The 14,698-nt window shown below is 47.0% G+C and overlaps 1 protein-coding gene across 1 annotated transcript; it reads right to left on the bottom strand.

The window, feature by feature from the left end:
- Positions 1 to 3,368: 3,368 nt before the first annotated feature.
- On the bottom strand, positions 3,369 to 12,976 carry PURB (purine rich element binding protein B). The gene has a single exon (XM_070765601.1). It carries the CDS (start codon positions 12,690 to 12,692, stop codon positions 11,628 to 11,630), a length of 1,065 nt encoding a protein of 354 aa, XP_070621702.1. The 5' UTR covers positions 12,693 to 12,976; the 3' UTR covers positions 3,369 to 11,627.
- Positions 12,977 to 14,698: the final 1,722 nt, after the last annotated feature.

Here is a 14,698-nt window from a genome sequence, read left to right on the forward strand (position 1 = left end):
GGTACACCGAGGAACAAAAAACGGGGTTGAATCAACCCATAGTAAGACCGATGTATCTATAGGGAGAATCCCCGTGATACGCAAGCGGTTTGCACATTAGCGGTTCTGTGCCCTTTGTTCTGCAAAGTTATCGCTTATTTTTATTGTTAGATTTATGTCACACATTTCTTCCGGGAGCTCAAGGTTGTACCTCCGTAAAACAGGTTGGGTTCGGGTGAGTGAGCGAGAGAGACTGGGTTAAAGTCACTCAGATTTCTCCCATTTGCTAAAATTGTAAAAGTAGGGTCCCCTGACTTCTAAAAACAATCCTGCCTTCTGTAACTATATATATACAGTATATATATTTTTTAAAAACTGCCTTAAAGAAAAAGCCTCTGGTTGCAAGGCACTGCCTGTTAAACTCACTCTATTTTAAGGCCAGAGAGGGGAAAAGGAATATTAGCTGGGCTGTGTTGATCTCCTTGAATAAAAGGTGGGTTATGGACTTCATAAATAAATATTTGCAATCGCACGGACTTAAAAACTTGCCTTTTAAAAGCAAAAAGGAGTCGCCAGGTGAATTCTGTGCCCAGTATATTTATTTTTGTACCCCTGCATTGTAAATATTTCTTGCGCATATTTTCTTTTTATTCGGCACGTTTTTCAAATAAAGGATAAGTCAATGGTTAATCATGCTCTTAATTTGCCAAGTTCAATTTGCCAAGTTCAATTCTGTTTACCTGCTCCCACTGTTTTTGATTTTAATATTTTCTGGAAGCTTTCAAGAGATTGGGACTGCCATTTGTCATAAATAGCGTAGGGCAGTAATGGCAAACCTTTATTTCCTTGTGTGCTGAAAGAGCGTGCGTGCTATTGCACAAGCATGAGTGCCCACACACCCATAATTCAATGCCTGGGGAGGGCGAAAACAACTTCTCCTGTCCCCTGGAGGCCCTCTGGAGGCTGGAAATGGCCTGTTTCCCAACTTCTGGTGGGCCCAGTTGTCTCGTGTTTTGCCCTCCCGAGCCTCCAAAGGATTCCCTGGAACCGGGGAAGGTAAAAACGCCCTCCCCATCCCCAAATGATGACTTAGTACTTATTCCTAAAACTGGAGTCAGGTGCAGAATTCTGGGATTTGAAGTCCACACATCAAGCTACTAGAATAGAATTATTTATTGGCCAAGTGTGATCGGACACACAAGGAATTTGTCTTGGTGCATATGCTATGGTTGAAAAAAACATTGCTCTATTGCAATGGTTCTCAACCTTTCTAATGCCACGACCCCTCAATACAGTTCCTCCTGTTGTGGTGACCTCCAACCATAAGTCTAGCCCCAATTCTCTCAACAGAGCTTTAAGCTGATTGGCAGAAAGATTGGAGGGACACCCCCACTGTCAATGCCTGATTGGTCGGATTGTAAAAATATGCTTCAAGGTGCCAGAATAGAAGTTTTAATTCCTAACACCATGGGAAATTTGTCTCATGGTCCTTCGACCTGCTAAGGGGGTCTTGATCCCCAGGTTGTGAACCACTGCTCTATGCCTTAATGAAGTTGGATTTGGGCTTAGGACAGGGGTCCCCAAACTTGGCAACTTTTAAGACTTGTGGAGTTCAACTCCCAGAAATTCCCTGGGAGTTAGAGGTCCACAAGTCTTAAAAGTTGCCAAGTTTGAAGACCTCTGGCTTAGGACGTTGTATACACCCAATCACTATAGTTTACAGGCCTGGCTTATGGCAAAGGATTTTGTGCAACTAGATTTTGGCTCGAGTCAATGGATCATCGCTTAGCACATGCAAAGCCCATCTGTTGTGCAACTCTTACTCACTGGTCAAAAAAATCCCGAGTAAAACGGCGTTACTGGCCTTCCCTGGGCCTGCTGGGGCAGCAACTCTTAAAACAACTCAAATCGGTGTGGAATTAATCCAAGCTATTTACGGGGGGAAACAGCATCACTTACCCATCCAGAAACACAAGTGCCTCTGTTCCTCAAAGGGCATTTTTCAATAGAACTCGCCCCCACCCCACAAAGTTGTAATTCAGGAGTTACTGGCAGTAAACTCCCCGCGCTGGGCTCCTCCTTTTTTACTATCACTTTGCACAAGCTTTCCGAAGAGCCCTCATGAATTTGATTGGCTCGTCCACTTCAGAAGTCCCCAAATTTGCAACTTTAAGACTTGTGGACTTTAACTCTCAGAATTCTCCTTAAAGTTGCCAAGTTTGGGGACCTGTGGCTTGGGCTATCCCCATTCCCCAAATAGTCATATTTCACCTTGCAATAATTCAATTCGCAAAAGTATCGACGCACAAATCCCTGTATGTTCACATCCCTCCAGCCCGAAAACTCTTAACTGCATTAAGAAATAAAACAAAAAAACCACACCAGACTTATCAAGGATGGTTCATTCACTTTTCCGCATACTTTTTATTTGTTACAAACATACAATTTTTAAATATAGACTGTAAAACTCCATTTGCAAAAACCTGCTATTTTTAAGGAGTGCTCAACTAGCATTGAGGAATTATTCAGGTCATGTGGACATTCTCTTTTCCTTCTCTTTTTTTTTTTGCTAGTTAGCTAGTGGTAAATCCAGGGCCTGTCTATTTTTGTTTTTTTTTTGACAACAGCCTCTTTAAAAAGCAGTCCTGCTAGCCCCCTCCCCTGCGCCCCCACCCCACCCCCAGGGAAATCAGAATCTAAGCTTCGGCCAATGGGCAGCAAGACAACAGGCAGCTCTTGACCCTGCGGAGGATTCGAACTCATTTCCAGCGCCTCTGCTTGGCAGGTGAGAAAGGAATTGTCGGTCTTTTTTCAATGGGTGCTGCACTTTTACCACATTTCTTAAGTCTGAAACTGCACCATGCAGCTAGATCTGCGCATGTAGGTTGCCAGTTAAAGTGCATTTAAATTTTAATAAAAAAATAAACAAGAGGAATAAACTTTATTTTATTTTTTTAATTAAGGTACTTCAAAGTGAACTTTTTGGTCTCTCAGCAGATATTCCTGAAATCAGTCCTATATTACTACAAATTTCTAGCATTTATATATTTATAGAGGGGAGCCTTTTTTGTGTATATGTATATGTATATATATATATATATATAATAATATAATATAAAATTAGAGCTACTTTTGCAATCTAGCAGAGAAACAATTTTATAAATACATACACATGTACATGGACGTCTGTTTCTATGTATACAATGTACAAATATGTGTATATTTACAAATGGGTTGGTTGATTACATCTGTATATGATCAATTATCACTTGCACAAGTTTGGATGAATGCCACATCAAACTCAAATTATTTGTTCGCTTTCTGACATTACACATTAAGCCCAGCAAACTTCCACTCCCTGGCTGTACTGGTTACTCACAACTTGGTCATTTATTTATTTATTTATTTATTCATTCTTTCTCTTTCTTTCTTCATCCTGACCTTTAGCTTTTGAGAAACCCCCTGGCAGAACACTGAGTGACCGATTTAACTACTACAGGGGACGAGTTGATTATTAGCCCCTTCCTTGGGGAAAAAAAGTTTTGGGTTGTTCCACTACAGAAGATGTGCTTGCAAATCCCACCCGTTGTGCAAATGTTTGTTCAACCGAGTTGCAAAAAATAAAATTAAAAAAAGAGCAGGGTTTCCAAAATCGGAACGAAAGCGTTTTGTTCCAGTGGTTTGGGGAGAACATGGAAGACCGCCAGCATTTCAAGGCCTGGCAACATAACATTAGCAAGAATAAACTCCATACCACAAGAACAGCAGCTGCTCAAAGCTCATTGGTTTTTTGTAATGTCCCAATCTTGGAGAGAACCTATTCTAGTGGGTTTCTTTTGGCTTGTTCATCATTTGGGAGAACCAAGTGCCCTGCAAAAGCCTGTGATGAGTTCTTAGCTTTGTCTAGGACACTTGTTAAATTTTGAGGAACCATAGATGATCCGTTAGAACAGAGGTCCCCAAACTTTGCAAATTTTAAGACTTGTGGATTTCAACTTCTAGAATTCTCCAGCCAGCTATGTTGGCTTGGGGACCCCTGAGTTAGGAAAAGGAAACAACCCTTCTTATTGCAGGAGTGTTAAGGATCACCCTTCTGCTAACCTTTCTATAAACTAGAAGCAATGAGCCTCCACTTTAGGCAACAACACACTAACCAGGTACAGGAAGAGGGGTTATTCAATTCAGCCCAAGACCAACGGGCCGAAGGAAAAAAAAGTTCGCAGAAAGTTCTGCCATCCCTTCACCTACAAAAATTGGCCGGGGTTCAACTATTCAGGGATTCTGCACAAGCCATATCACTAAGGAACCCACCTAGCATAGCATCTTCAATTGACACACCATGGGCCGATGTTTCCAATTTTCACCAGAGGGAAGCAAATATGAAAAATCTTAAACTGTATTCTGCTTGCAAATCCCACTTAAATTCAAACGTGGGAATTTGCTAACCAGAAGGCCTTTCAGCTCAGGGGAAGGGAAACAGGGGAAGGAATTAAAAAATTTGGCCTTGGACATTTGCCTAGGTGAAAATGATGAGCAGTGACTGCTGTTTTCAAATTATTTTCTTCCTGCAGGTTTTAAATACAATCTACCTTGGCTACACAAAGCCAGCTTCAACAAACCACACAACCTTTCGCTTTTGGCTGTGGATTACTTATTTTGCATTTAAGTGTATATGTACATATATATACACACACACACAATACATTACAATATTAAGGCTACATAGCAGCATATTACAAATGGCTTTGACAAAGCACAATTCCTTACACCGAATTTCAGAGATAAAATTTTGTTGGCGTTTTGTTAGCAGCCATTGGAACTGAGAACACTATTATCTCCTGGTCAAATGTTAAAATGGAGGGGCTGGAGCAAAGGAGAGTAGCAAAAAAGAACACTCCTATGTAAATTCGCCAATATTCCTTATTTAAGCAAACATGTTGGCAGACTAATGGGTCTCAATAGAAAACCTCCAATTGTGAAAGATAAGCAAGGGCGAAACTGCCATTGGCAACAATTCTATTGGACAGAATTCCACTCCGATGGAGTGTCTATTATTTTATTCACATTAGTATCAAATTAGGCATGAATTAATAAACGTAGCTGGGTTTAAATTCCACAGAATTTATGCTGAAAATCAGAGGCCAGAAATCTTTCATTGTATTCCGTGGAATTGTAGACGTGGAGTGCAATTTTAGGCTCTTTCTCTTGACAAACTACAACTTCCCTGTGCTACAAACTTCATTTTGAAAACCCACTCGCTTGAAAAGTGGCTTGTCAGGTAATAGTGGACATGTTGCTCAGTCTAGCTCAAGGTAATAAAAAATTGCTGTTCTCCTGTGTATCTCCATTTGCTAACTGTTCTATCTGTTTTACAACCGTACATGATAGTTGTTTTAATGTCTAGACCAGATAGGGAATTTCACAATGAAAAAAATATACACTATACTAGTGTTTCCCAACCTTGGCAACTTGAAGATATCTGGACTTCAACTCCCAGAATTCCCCAGCCAGCATCTTCAAGTTGCCACGGTTGGGAAACCCTGCACTATACGTTACGACAGAGGCAATGTAAGCATATGTAAGGTGAAATTAGTCTAGCACCATTACAGATAACCGTGATTTTTACAGGTACAAGAGGTAGTAATCCATCAACGATTACATCCCAGTATTTTAAGGTTTGCTTCAGATATTAAAATTTCTTTTAATCCTGCAGAGACAACTATTGGATTTTGCTACGTTCCTCTCCTGAATGTCACATTATCTCCAAAACAAAACATAGTCTTGGTGTGTTTGTGTGTTAGTTTGTTTGTGTGTGTTTGTTTAATCGCTAATGGCCATAAAAGCTACAAAGTGCAAAAGCTGAGGTTTCTTGGAACCTGCAAACGGGGAGGAACTGTGGATTAACTTCAACCAGACTTTTCTCTCGCCTGTAGTCATAATCTATTATAATCATTGCAATCTATATAAAATTTAAGGGGGGGGGATCTCTCAATCAAAACAATTCAGTGAATGTTTAAACACAACTTCTGCTGACACTAAACTATCCAAAGCAGCAATACCGACAAGGCGGCAAGATTTCAGGAAACCTCTCACATACCTAGAACCTAAGACTACAACAGGTTGGTATTTCAGGCCTAGGTAAAGAAGCGACCATAAAGATTATGCTTTTACACCATGGGCTGTTCTACCTGTGGCTGCTTGGCGTTTGTACTGACTTGGGAGCATCCATGCGCAGAATTATCACTCCACAGCAAACCGGAATGCTGCCTTCTTTCTACCATTTTATTTTTATTTTGAGAAGGGCACTAGATATCTGGAAGCATTCCTATCAAGCGATCCCCCCAGACACGCTACAAAAATTATAAGGCATCTGACATAAGCCTATCGGGTCTGCATTGTAGCTGCGGGACTGTGCTCGGTGAAAGTAAAATGATCTACACTGCATTTCTTCAGAAATAATTGCAATTACTGTACTGCTATTTTAAAAAGAGCATAATGGTCCTTTAGGTTTTAAGATACTTAGCCCCTTAGCATTCCTCTTCCTTTATAAAACTAAATTCATATTTCCGTACATTGACCATTTCATTTGCTTGTAAAAGGAAGCATATAAATGTCATATATCTAACGAAGAACTTGCAGAATTGGAATAATTTTGAAGCCAAAAAGAAAGTGCCACTTACAAGTTTCTCTTTCCTTCTTTGAAGAGTCAAGGCCACATTTTGTTTTTTTTGTTTTTTTTTAAAGAAACCAAAAAAAAAAAAAAAGCGAATATCTGCTGAGAGATTAAATTGTGCATCAGATCAAGTACCATCATCTTTCTATTAAAACTTTGAGAGGTCCAAAAGCATTGTTTATGCAATGAACAAATTTTCTACCAAAATCACAAAACTGCCATCCTCACACAAGAAAAGTAGTCACTTTTCAGATGTCTTGTATAGTCAAATATATTACACCTTTTTTTTTTCTTTTTAAAATGACGGGAGTAAATCAAAAAACCATCTTCAGCTATTCCAATACCTGAAGTGTGCAGTCAACGAAGGGACCACTCAATATGAGGGGTTTATTTGAAACCTGCCTCTTGCGCCCATTATCCTGAAAAGTACAAGCAAGGACAGGATCGTTTTCAAAGTTGCATTTTAGAGACACTTAAAGCAGAAGCTAAAATCTTGCTAAAAAAAATAATCTGTGATTTTTGTGCAAAGAGGATTCCCAGGGTAAGCAACGGGAATTGCTTTCTCTTTTGAGGGGTGGGGGGGGAACAAACCACGACAGAAGACTCAGCCTCCTCGGTTAGGGCCTGCAATCACTCTGAAGCAGATAGCTATGGAAATAGGAGCATGGCCCCATAACTAGATGTGAGCTAAAGCTATGGGCGTTTTATACCTGTATGTCTCGCGTATTTACAATTTTTGGTGCTGTACAGGATTTACACTTCGTTTGTACAGCAGTTTGCACCATTCTAAGGGCAACGCCTAGAAATGCCGGATACAGAGGTCACCCATTCCGCCACCCTCCCCCCACCTTACAAAAATCTACACGCAAAGGTGACAATGCGCTCCACAAGCCGCCTCCATCGACACACCTCGCGTCCCACAGCTCAACTCCCAAAACGTCACTTGGGAGATCAAGCTCCGTTTCCCATCGTTTAGGTGTGCGCGGGATGTGGCGGCCGGTGGAAAGCACCGGCACACGGTCCACAAACATGGCTGCAGAAAAAAAGAGATTAAGGATATGAGTTAAAACTGCAGCACTGAGAATAGAGAAGCTTTTCGTTACTCAAATGGACATCGAAGCACGGGAGTGTAACAGGGATATACTAAAGCTCACTGGCGTTGGGTTGGAAAATCTCCAGGGGGAAGGGGTTTCCATAACGCGGTTGAATACAACCCCGCCTGGACGGCGCCCCGTCCAAACGGGGATGCCAAAGTGCCCGCTTGCAATCTGCAGAAACTGGTCTACCAGACGTAGAGAGCGGGGATGCAAATACGTTCAGATATGGTCTGTGCAAGATGGTGGTAGCAGCCGGGGAAGGCAGCGGTTTCTAAAAGCTTAGCCGTAAGCAATGGAGGCTCCCTCTCCAGCAGAGGCCAAATTAATGTGAAAAGCATCCGCAGCCTCCACTGTGGTTTAAGCCCAGGCATTTTAAGCTCTACAAGGGGGAAAGGTAATATAGTATATATATATTACCTATATATATGTATAGATTTCAGGCAACGCTTTCCCCGTTCTCCATCAAGCAGAAGGGATGGTTCCCTCGCTGGAGTACGCAGCATCTAAGCAAAGCTTGTGGCACCAGAATTAATTCCTCCCTTGAATGAATCTTGGGCATTAATCTAAGGTAGCACGGTAGCCTCAACATTTTAACTCATACGTGAGCACAAGCAGGCCCAACGCCTTAGTATCGTCGCTGACATCTTGGACCGTCAGCCTAATGACACACCTTGAAGGGTCATGTATCACTTGGTATACACGGTATCAATTCAGTTGGTCTGCAATGGCCCTTCCTGGTTGCCAGAGGCAACACCATATATGGCAAACGCTCCTTGCTAAACAACTGATATGCTTCTGTCTGCTTCCACATACTTTTTTGGGCAGCTAATTATAGCTTCTTATAGCCACTGGCCAAGGGACAGTCAAAATCCTGCCACTACCGTTGTAATACAAAGGTAAGGCTAGTTACTACAACAATTCAGCCCAAAACAACCCCCACCTCCCCACAAAAAGGGTTCTCCTGAAAAGGAGGTACTGCATCTTTGCAAGAACTGGCTCATGGCAGCTGAGCAACAAAACAAAAAAAAACAGTAAAAAAAAAAAAGAGGGGGGGGGAAGGAGGGAATCGATTACCACTAACGCAACAAAAATGTTGGTCTATACAAGTATTATACACTGTTTAAAATTGAACGAAGGGTTTTACAGCACTAGAGATTAAGCATTTGCAGCCTCCATTTTCATTGCTGCCTTTTAAAGGCTCATTAGTTTAAAAGCAGAGTTTTCTGCAGTCCTAGCCAGGCTGCGATCCTTATACGCTGATTTTTTTTTTTTTTTTGTGGGTGAATATTGTTCTCCGTAGCAAAGAACTAAATACAATAGAACAAAAAATAAAAAATAAAAAAATACATAGGTAAATACAGCAGGACATTATTGAAAACAGCTGCCTCGGAGAGTACAAAATACAGTACAAGTATATGGATGTAATTAAAACATCAAAAAATACTATTGCTCCCACAACGATTCAGGAAATAAGTTCTTTGCAACGGAGAAAAATGGAAAGGTTGGGGGGGGGGTTCCCCCCCCCAAGGATATAAGATCTACCATGAACGCATGGAATAAAGAAACAGCTTTTAAAATAAACAATCAATGTTGGTGATAAACTAATCTGACATTTGCTGAGCTTTATAATAACTGTAGCAAAACCCAATTTTTTTAAAAAAGAAAAATCCCAGCCAATTTCCCTACTGCAGCAAGAACCGAGTGAGGGAAGTGGGTTTTATATGCCTCTTTGCTTTCTAATAAATATAAAACAAAGACAGAATAGAGAAGAGCAATACCAAAATAAGGTAAATAAGGGTATGCAATAAATTAAAAAAAGGCAGCTCAAATAAAGGACAGGCATGCACAATTTAAAAAGATTGTAGAGGAAGTTTTACCTGCCTCTTTTTAAGATGTCAACACAAACAATACCCGAAACTTTGCAATGAACAGTATATGCAATTCCCATTCAATTCAAAGTTGCCAGTATATACTGTTGTAGCTAAAAACACTTCTTTAGAGGGAATAGGACTGACTTCATTTGTTTAAAAAAATATCATTTTAGGTAAGAATCCATTTAAAATATAGATGAGGCAATTCTTTGGGTGGGGAGACCCAACTCTGCTCGGGAAAGACAACTGGACGAATAGGCAGTAGCCAGTCTGTAGTAAAATTTGAAGGTGGTAAAATGCTGCTCGTGTTCACAGTCACAGAACTTGGTTTTTTTCTGCTCCTTATTTTGTGACGATGACGATGAACCTCCCATAGGGCAGACGGTGCTCTGAACAATCCACTGCTGTTAACATTAACGTGAGGTACTGAGGAAATGGATTGCGTTCTCTTGTTGTTGTTTAAAAAGATCTTGTTAAAATAACGACAGATGCTGGACTTCGGGACCTGAGGTTCTCGGTGTCTATTTTTATAGAACATGTCCACTTATTTGCACGGTGAAAGCAGGTTTCCCTCTCGTTTTTGTTTCATTTTTAAAATCGAAGCCTCACATTTTCTTCTCTCTTTTACCAGATTACGATTTTAATGCTGTGTGTGTGTGTTTTCAAACAGATTTGCAGAACAGATTCCACCTTACTGGAGTAGATCATCTTTTTTAAAAAAATAAAACAAATAAAACAAAAGCCCAGAGAAAGGCAGCTCCAATTTTTTACTTCCTACTAAAGCCTAAAGCCATTTTGCTCTTTCGCCTTATTTAGAGAGAAGGGGAAGAACTTCCGTGAGCAGCAACTAGTCCACTCTGCATTCCTTGTGCTTTATGCCTTTTTTTTTCTCTTTTGAACCTGCCTGGTTGCAAACCCCCCACCCCCCACCTCTGAGGAGGAAGGGGGGGAAACTCATCATGACCTGCCAACTTTAGAATAATAATAATAATTTCATCTCGATTCCAGTTCAGGCACCTGTAGCTTTACGGTTAAAAATTTAGGCGGAGGAGAACGGTGGACGTTGGTCCAGAGATAACCTCCATCCCCTCCCCAACCCACCTTTCGGGACATTCTCAGGGGTGCTTCGGCCGTCTTTCCTTGTCTCTCTCCCCCCCCCCCTCCCTCCAGTCCATTTCAACTTTCCCATCTGCCTTGGGCTCCAACCTGCCTGCTATCCTTGGTGGCTTTCGTTTGCCCGGTTAGTTAGGCTGCTGGATTTGTGGATAGCTGCGCCAGCCTTCTCTTCTTCCTTTTTCCAACTGTGCTCTAGTGGCCATGCAAGTCTCCAGAATGCTGGTTTTCGAGAGGAGGAAGAGGAGGAGATCTCAAAATGCAGGAGAGGGGAGGGCACCGAGAGAAAGGGAAAGAGGAGATCCCAAGAAACCCTTTCTCCCCATTTCACCCCCTCCAATAAATTAAAAAGAAAGGGAGAAGGAGGTGGGTGGGTAAAAGGAGGGGGAAGACATATTTCAGATGGAGGGTGGGGGGCAGACGGAGAAGCCTTTGGGAAGCCAGAGCAGATCAAATGGTGGGAAGGATCTGGTTTTCCCACGGTGGAAAGGATCCCCTTTTTTCTCCACTCTGCGGGGCCAGGACGGGGGTTAACTGAGGTTGCTGGGATTCCTCTCTCGCTTTCTCTCTATGGGGTGAGGAGGATGGCAAGCCTGGTTTTTTTTGGGGGGGGGGGCTTAAAGCTGGGCCAACTCATGGGCAAATGCTGTATCCTGGAGGGAGGGGGGGGGCAAAGGAGGCAATTGGGGAGGGGGCTGCTCCAGAAGCGGTGGGTGGAGGCATTGGCAGGCAGGGCTTCTCTCTCTCCTGGGGGGAGGGGGGGAAGGAAGCTTAGGATCGGGTCGCGCCCCATTTCCATCCACTCCTTCTCCCGGGGTCGGTTGGAGACCCCCCCCTCGCCCCCGTTAGCGGCTGCGGGAGGGCAGGAGGGAGAGGAGGCGAGGAAGCGGCGGCTCAGTCGTCGTCCACATCGTCCCCGTCGGAGTCGTCCCCTGCACCGCTGCCACTGCCCGGCCCGGCCGGTCCGGCGCGCCGGTCGTAGAGCTTATCCCGCTGGCGTTCCTGGATGTCGCGCATCTCGTCGGCGTAGCGGCAGAAAGCGCCGCCGAACTTGGCCCAGGCTTTGTAGGGCACGGTGATGGCGTTGCGGTAGGAAGGCTTGACCTCGCTCACGCGGAGGAAGACGCCGTACTTGTTGCAGCCCACGTCGAAGAAGAAGCGCTTCGAGTCCACCGTGATGGAGGTGCCCTCGGGGAGCTCGCCGTACAGGCCGCCGCCGCCCCCGGGACCCCCACCGCCGGGCCCGCCGCCGCCTCCCAGCTCGTCCTCGTCGGCGCCGTAGTCGTCGATCAGCTTCGCCAGCGCGTCGCGGAACTCGATCAGGCCCTGGGCCGGCAAGGCGATGGTCTGGCCGCTCTGGAGGCCCGGGGGCCCGCCGGGGAAGCCCGCCCCGCCGCCGCCGCCCCCGCCGGGCCCGCGGTTGATGGTCTGGCGGATGCGGAGGAAGCGGCCGCGCTGGTTCTCCTTCAGGTCCAGGTAGTACTTGCGGTTCTCGCGCACCAGGAACTCGCTCTTGAGGGCCCGCCGAGGCCCCCCGGCCCCGCCGCTGCCGTCCTCGCCGCCCGGGGAGCTCTGGGCCAGCTGCTCGGGACTGCTGGGTCCCAGCTGGGCGTAGTGCTCGATGAAGTCGCCCAGGTAGTCTCGGAACTCGGCGGCCACGGCCATGGAGAGGGTGAGGCGGCTCTTGGAGCCCCCCGCGCCCACCTCGGCGATCTTGAGGAAGCGGCCCTTGGCGTTCTGCTTGACGTCCAGGTAGAAGCGCTTGTTCTGGATGTCCAGGCGCTTCGAGGCCAGCTCTTGGGTCTCCTGCTCCGGGCCGGGCCCTCCGCCGCCGCCGCCCCCGCCGCCTCCTCCTCGGTGGCCCTGCTGGAAGCCCCCGCCGCCGCTTCCACTTCCACCACCGCCGCCTCCTCCGCCGCCGCTGCCGCCTCGCTCGCTCCCGCTGTCCCCGTCCGCCATCTTCTCCTCCTCCGCCGCCGCCCGCCCGAGTCCTTCTCCTCCTTCAGCCGCCGTCAGGCCCAGCCCGCTCTGCCTTCCGCCGCCGCCCGTCGGTCCGTCTGTCCGCCTCAGCCGCTCTCGCTCGCTCTCTCTTTCTCTCTCCTCAGAGGCGCTCGGGCGTCCGCGCGCTCGCGCCCAAGGCACGCACGAACGCACGCGCACTCCCGACGAAAGAGCGAGGGGGGAAGCGAGAGAGCGCGCGCGCCGCCCCTGGCCTCGCGCTCTGCCCCGCCTCAGCCGCCTCCTCAAGCCGCGTTCCGCCCGATTTCCGGCGGTCACCTGGCTGCGCGCGCGCGCGCGAAAGAGAGAGCGAGCGACATCCGCGCCGGAAGTTCATCCCTCCTCCCCTGACAGGACTTTTAAAAACTCCGCCCTCTTTTTCTTCCGAGTGTTCCTGTGCTCACCCTCCCGACAGGACGTAAAAGCTCCGCCCTCAGAGTCTCCCTGTATTCACTCTCCCCGACAGAAAACTTAAAACTCCGTCCTTTTCTTCCCTCAGTTTCCCTGTGCTCAGCCTCCCGTGATAGAAAACTTAAAGCTCCGTCTTTTTTTAATTTCCCTCAGTCTGCCTGTGCTCACCCTCCCGTGACAGGACTTAAAAGCTCCGCCCTCTTTTTTTTGCCCTGAGTCTCCCTGTGCTCACTCCTCCCCTGACAGAAAACTTAAAGCTCCGCCCTCTTTCTCATCTTTCCCTCAGTCTCCGCCCCAGGGAGAGCGCGCGAACCTCCCTTTCCCCCCTCCCCCGTCTCTCCCTATCCCCCTCCTCGCCGTAGCGGTGACGTCTTCCCGCCCGCTCCCTCCTTCCGCTTTGCTGCGACAAGGGCGAGGCCGCGCTGACTCTCCCTCCCTCCTTCCCCTTCTCCAGCTCGCGCCTCCACTCCTTCCCTCTTTCCCTCCCTCTCTCTCATTCTCGCTCCTTCGCTCGCGCGCTCTCCCTCCCTCCCTCCTGCTTGCTCGCCCTCGGATGCGCGCGCACCGGCTCGCCCCCACCCTCGGATGCGCGCGCAGCAGCCTCCTCTCCCACTTCCCCCGCGGGGGGAAACTTCAGAAGCGGAAGCGCGCGCCGCGTTCTCTCCCGCGCTCGGTTTGCACGACGACATGTCCCATGGTTCCCAGCCCCTGGGAGTGGGAGCGTGAGGGGAGTCGCCGTCCAGGCTTTTGGGGAAGAGAGGCTCCCCCATTGTAAGCCGGGAGTGGAGAAGCCAACACGGGGGCATTGCTTGCATGCACGGGCCAGACACGCGTGCAAGCCCTTCCCGACGTGATGCACGGGCTGTTAAGACTGGGGAAGCGGTGCAATCTGTTCTGCATCCTCCGTTGATGAAAAAAAAAAAAGAAGGGGGGGGCGCGTGGAAAAGCCAAAGGACCAGGCGGGTCATGCGAGGTTCCGGGCTGCAAAGCGGGCAGCGTGCGTGCATAAACCCCGTCTTGCAACTCCTCCCAGCCGTGGCGGGACGTGGCTGCTGCTGCTGCGCCGAGGCACGAACGGTTGCGAGCCGAGTTCGCAGCCTGCGTGCCGAGCGCCCCGGCCTTAAAAAGGCATCGCCTCCCACGTGCCAATAGAGCCGTGTTTTGTCTCTGCAGCCTTTTTCCTTCCTCGACGTGCCGCCCTAACCTGCCTTTGCCAAAAGAATTGGAAAGGTGTGGGGAGAGCCAAGTTGAACCCAAAACAGCTGTGGGGGAATTGCTAAAGGTCTGCAGAGATTCTCCCTCATCCAGGGCCTGGTTTATCCCAAAGGATGCAGCTGGACTTTCCTTCTGAAGACATTTCCCTTCTCACCCCACGGAGCTTCTTCAACTCTGACTGGATGGTGGGGAATGGAAGGGTTTATATTCCTTGCAGGCAGGACGGGTCATTGGAGGAGGGATATAACTAGAGGTCATTTATAAGGAATAAAAATCCTTCCATTTTCCCACCATCCCATCCGACCTGAAGAAGCTGCTTGGATGAGAAGCGAAATGTCTTC

Source organism: Erythrolamprus reginae, chromosome 12 (genome assembly GCF_031021105.1).
Source record: "Erythrolamprus reginae isolate rEryReg1 chromosome 12, rEryReg1.hap1, whole genome shotgun sequence".
Taxonomy (NCBI): Eukaryota; Metazoa; Chordata; class Lepidosauria; order Squamata; family Dipsadidae; genus Erythrolamprus; species Erythrolamprus reginae.